The sequence below is a fragment of the Cynocephalus volans genome, chromosome 6, assembly GCF_027409185.1.
Source record: "Cynocephalus volans isolate mCynVol1 chromosome 6, mCynVol1.pri, whole genome shotgun sequence".
Taxonomy (NCBI): domain Eukaryota; kingdom Metazoa; phylum Chordata; class Mammalia; order Dermoptera; family Cynocephalidae; genus Cynocephalus; species Cynocephalus volans.
Window position 1 is genome coordinate 13,280,950 of NC_084465.1, and position 5,504 is coordinate 13,286,453.

Below are 5,504 nucleotides of genomic sequence, written 5' to 3' on the forward strand. Positions count from 1 at the left end.
GGCTCTCCTGGCCTCCTCACGGTACACATTAGACTGAGAAAAAACCCACATTCACCTAATATAGCCTTCACTGGGATAGATTAGCCTTATTCTTAACTTGGTACCATTGATAATAATGTCCTACATTGTCCCAGTTAAGTAGAGAAGGCTTGGGAACCAGATCGTGTGGGTATGAGTATAATATTTTCCATTTGCATAATGTTTACATCCACCAACTGGGATGATAATCAGAAATGGATTTGCTATGATGATAAAATGAGGTTATCTCTGTAAAATGCCCATCAATGCGCAATAAATGGCACTTAATCAGTATTTAATAATAATAATGATTATTATTATTATTATTAAAACCCTTCTTTCTATTCAGTTGCCTCTGGGTAATGAAAAGTTGGGTTGTGGCACCTGCTAACTTCCTTATGAGAAGAGTATGTGCTTATTCAGAGAGGATCATAAACACTTTCTGAGAAGAGTTTGGAAACAAGTGGCCATCCAGGGCAGATTGGAAAGTGGATTTTGTTGTGTAATTCTTTGGGAATGCTAACTGACTGTGTATGGATTCACACTGACCACAGAAATTTGCAGACAAATTATAGGATTTAATCAATAAAAATCAATTTTCCCCAAACCTAAGTAGGCATTTAGGTACATTTATTATTTGTAAGAGGACATACAACCCAAGAGGAAACATCCAAAAATGGGATGAATATGGACATTATGAATATAATGAATGCAGTAAAACCTAACTACTTCCTGGGGAGGAAAAGGGAAAGCTTTGCAGAATCTGTTGGATCAGATATAAAGGAAGTCTCAGATAAAAAGGGAGTGGTGAACTTAGGTGGATTCAGTATCCAGGATTCCAGGAGACCACTGAGGCTGGCTATTCAAATGTCACACCAACTGGGAATGACTTTCTTTGCACAGAGCTCTCCTCAGGGCACCCTTGACCTCTACGTTCCTCAGGCTGTAGATGAGGGGATTGAGCATAGGGTTGACAAAACTGTAAAATAAGAAAAGGATCTTCTGCTGCTCCTCAGGATGGCGTGACGTGGGGGCCATGTACATGATGATGGCGCTGCCGAAGAAGAGCCCGACCACACAGAGGTGGGAGGAGCAGGTGGAGAAGGCCTTCCTGCGGCCCTCCCCTGACCGGATCCTCAGGATGGCGACCAGGATGCGTGAGTAGGAGACCAGCACCAAGCACAGGGGCCCCACTAAGATAAACACAGAAGCAGCAAAGATGACCCCTTGGTTGAGCCAGGTGTCAGCACAGGCCAGCTTGAGCACAGATAGGATTTCACAGAAGAAGTGGTTGATTTCATGAGGCCCACAGAAGGGCAACCTCAGGATGAGAACCACATGGACCAGGGCCAGGAGGGAGCCACATGCCCAGGAAGTCCCTGTCAGGGTGATGCAGACTCTCCAGCTCACGATGGCAGAATATCGGAGGGGGTGGCAGATGGCCACATACCGATCATAGGACATCACCACCAGGAGGAGACATTCAGTGTGAGCAAAAGCCAAAAAGAGAAAGGTCTGAGTCATGCAGCCAGCGAAGGAGATGGGCTTGGCTGGATTCAGGAGGTTCACTAGCATCTGGGGCACCGTGTTGCAGGCATAGGCGATGTCAACGATGGCCAGGTGTGAGAGGAAGAAGTACATGGGGGTGTGCAGTCTGGAGTGCAGAGAGATGAGCCCCAGGATGACCCCATTCCCCAGCAGGGTGAAGGCATAGAGCAGAGAGAAGAGCCCAAAGAGAAACATCTGAATCCTTGAGCCAAGGGGAAATCCCAGGAGGATAAAATCTGTGACAGAAGTCTTGTTTCCTCCCATTTCCCTTTGAAAAAGATGAAATGAATAGATTAAGATAACATTGTTAAAAGACATCTAGACGCTAATTTGTAAATTTAATCATTTTTATACCTGGTAGTTTAGTGGTTAAGAAAAAGTTAATCATTTTTAAATTATAAAGTGTTAAAGTTAATGATTCCGTTACACATTAAGTTAATCACTGATTTTAAACATCCAGATTTATAGACGGGATTGTGTCATCGGTGATAGGGTACCTAGAACCATTGACACTTGTGATTAGAAGAAATAATGTCAAACCAGAGAGGAAGTAAAATAACCATGTGATAAAGACTGTCTTGAAGCTGCACATGTCAAAATAACTAAGTGAATTCCTGAAGTGTACGAATAGTCAGTAATGGAAGAACTCCCAGTATGAGAATCGAAGTAGTTCTAGAAAAGCGATGTAACTTTGATTTCTCAACAAAAGTTTCAACTGTGTTGCTTTCAATATCTGAAATCAGCCTTTGCACTCTAGAGCAATTTACATGTGGACAGGAGGAGCAAAAAAAATAAAAAGCAACTTTTATGACAATATGATTGTTTAGGTTCCTGAGAAGGAATCAGTGGACTTCTTATGGGCTCTGATGACTATATTTTACAATGGATGATGAATACACCAGGGAGCTGGCCGTTTGGCAATTAGTCTACTGCTTGATTCACAGTTACTGATTTACCAGCAAATTGTTTTGAATAGCAGCCCATAAAATTTACAGGAATTGTGCCCAGTGTTCACATATTGTGAGTCTAGAATTTTGTGCAGGGTTGTGAGTGAGCTTGAGGTCAGGCATTCATGCATTGATTGGAAGGCTGTGGTGAGTGTGTGTGGGTGCACGTGAAAACATTTCAAGATATAGTTCCCATGCAGTATTTGTAACTCATCCCTCTCTGCTGTTATAAAAGAACAAATCCAAGTACTAATAGAAGTAGAAAAGGTTATACCTGGAATGACAATGTGCTGGAAGATCTACACGTGTGTCATACTTAGCATTTGTATTACGTACCACATGTAAATTTAAAAATATCACAGGGAATGACTGTTCACAAAACTATTAACTCCGCCATACTTCAACAACATAAGAATTGCTAAATACTTCACAAATGACTACAAAATTTTTAGCGAAGAGATACTTTAGCAAATTAGCTATCTTACAGATTACTATAACAATAAATTGTCAGGTAATTGGTATTTCTGTGAATTGGTGAAGTGCCGAGTAGTATTTGAGTTTTTGTACTTAAGTCCTGTGTAACATTTTGCTCAATAAACCGTGTAGAAATCCAGCACTTTGCTAGTGCAGACATGTTTGTTAGTACCTTTTCCAGGCAAAAACAACCTGAAGCTGAGCTAGAGCACTTGTGCCTGCTTGCCATTGAAGAAAAACTCTTTTCCAAAATTAATGTAAGGAAAGGAGCTGCTTTTGATAAGACTCTGGCCCAGCTGCTGTGCATACCAATGGGACATCAGTGAGATGCTCTCCAAAGAACTTGGAAAGAAGGGAAATAAGACTGCCTTCTGAGAAGTAAAACTCGTAAAATCCACTCATAATGGAGGAGAACTGGAGGAAGGAAACAAGCCAACGTGAGTAAACGTGCACCTGGGCAGGTCTAAGTGCATCCAAAACCCACTCGGCGCGCTTTGATTCAGTGAACCCTAATGTATTCGGCTGTGGGGGGCACTTGTCAAGAGAAAGGCTGAGGAATAAAGAGGGAGGTGACCCATGAACAGCTGTGATGTCTGTGCAACCTCGCACCGTCCAGGGGAGTCTGGCCTGGTTGCCCAAGGATGCTGTTCTCTGGGCAGACCTTTAGCTACAGTCCAGGTGGCCTGAGTGATTACTGGTGGATGGCTCGAGCCAGGAAAATCTCCAGTTCACCTCGACTGCTTTGATCTCATGTTCATCAATCAACCATTAGGTATTAGTTTGCTCTCTTGTGCAGATATTTTGACAAAATGGGAATGTGCAGATCAGCAAAGTGCTTGACCGATTTTGCAGTTACATTTTTAAAGTAAATCAATTCTAGTCAGGCTTACTCATTGTTCTCTTTGTAGTTTGGGTAGTACGATACAGCTGAGAAATATGCATACTGAACAAAATTTCCCAAGCTGCATCTGCAACGTGAGGACCAAGCCCCGGGCTGAGCTAACCTCATTGAAATGCAACCCAAGAAAAGCTTTTCTGAGCATCTAATTTAAACCTTAAAGGATGTCCCCACTGAATTTTTCTTTAGTGGCAACAAACAACTGTTTACTTGCAAGCATTATTAATAAATTATTTCATCATCAAGAGAGAAATTAATTCTAATACATATTATAATGTCATAACACAATACCAGGGCTTATATTTTTTTTTTAGAATTCTGTAAAAAATTACCGTGCTAACAACCCAAAGAAATATCATACCATAATGAAGGATTGACTTTCTAGCTACACTGAAAATTATATTTGCCTCCTTACATGAAAACATGGAGAAAAAGCTTCTAAACATTTGACTGGGCAATGATTTCTTGGGTATGACATCAAAAGCACAAGCAACAAAAGCAAAAATAGACAAGTAGGACTCCATAAAAATTTCTGCACAGCAAAGGAAACAATTGACAAAATGAAAAGGCAACTTACAGAATGGGAGAAAATATTTGCAGATCACATATCTGATAAGCAGTTAATATCCAAATTATATAAGCAACTCCCTACAACTCAGCAGAAAAAACAAGTAATCTATAAATGGAAAAAGGACCTGAATAAGCCTTTCTCCAAAGAAGATTTATAAATAACCTACAGATTTGTGAAAAGGTGCTCAATATTACTATTCATCAGAGATATTCAAATCAAAACCACAATGAGATAGCACCTCATAAGTTAAGGGAAAATTTGTGCACCGTTTTTGAGAGTGTAAATTGATACAGCTACTGTGGAAACCAACATGGAGTTTTCTCAAAAAGTAAAAAATAGAGTTAACAATTGATTTAGCAATCTCACTCTGGGTATAGATACAAAGGATATGAAATCAGTATGTTAAAGAGATATCTGCACTCCCATGTTCACTGCAGCATTATTCACAAAAGCTAAGACATAGAATCAACCTAAATGTCCACTGACAGATGAATAGATAAAGAAAATGTGGTATGTATGTGTGCAAAACAATATTATTCAGTGTTAAAAAAAAAATCCTGCCATTTGGGACAACATGGATGGAACAAGAAAACATGTTAAGTGAAATAAGCCAGTCAGAGAATGACAAATACTGCATGATTTCACTCATATATGGAAACTAAAATAGTCAAACACATACAAGCAGAAAGTAGAATGGTGGTTGGCAGGGGCTGGTAGGAGGGAGAAATGGGAAGATGTTGGTCAAAAGGTACAAAGTTTCATTTATGCCAAATAAATAAGATCTGGAGATCTACTGTGCAATACAGAGCTTATGGTGATCAATACCATATTGCATACTTAAAAATTTGCTAAGAGGGTAGATCTTAAGTGCTCTTACCACAAGTGGTAAAAAAAAAAAAGGGGGTGGGTGGGAGGAAGCTTTTGGAGGTGGTAGATAAGTTTATGGCATTGATAGAGATGATGGTTTGATTATTTCATGGGTGTGTACTTATCTCCAAACACATCACATTAAATATCTACATACATTAAATATCTACAGCTTTTTGTA

At 39.9% G+C, this 5,504-nt stretch overlaps 1 protein-coding gene across 1 annotated transcript; it reads right to left on the bottom strand.

Moving 5' to 3' along the window:
* Window positions 1–888: 888 nt before the first annotated feature.
* LOC134380009 (olfactory receptor 2A1/2A42-like) lies at window positions 889–1,830 on the bottom strand. Its single transcript, XM_063099495.1, has one exon. It carries the CDS (start codon window positions 1,828–1,830, stop codon window positions 889–891), a length of 942 nt encoding a protein of 313 aa, XP_062955565.1.
* Between the last annotated feature and the right edge of the window lie 3,674 nt (window positions 1,831–5,504).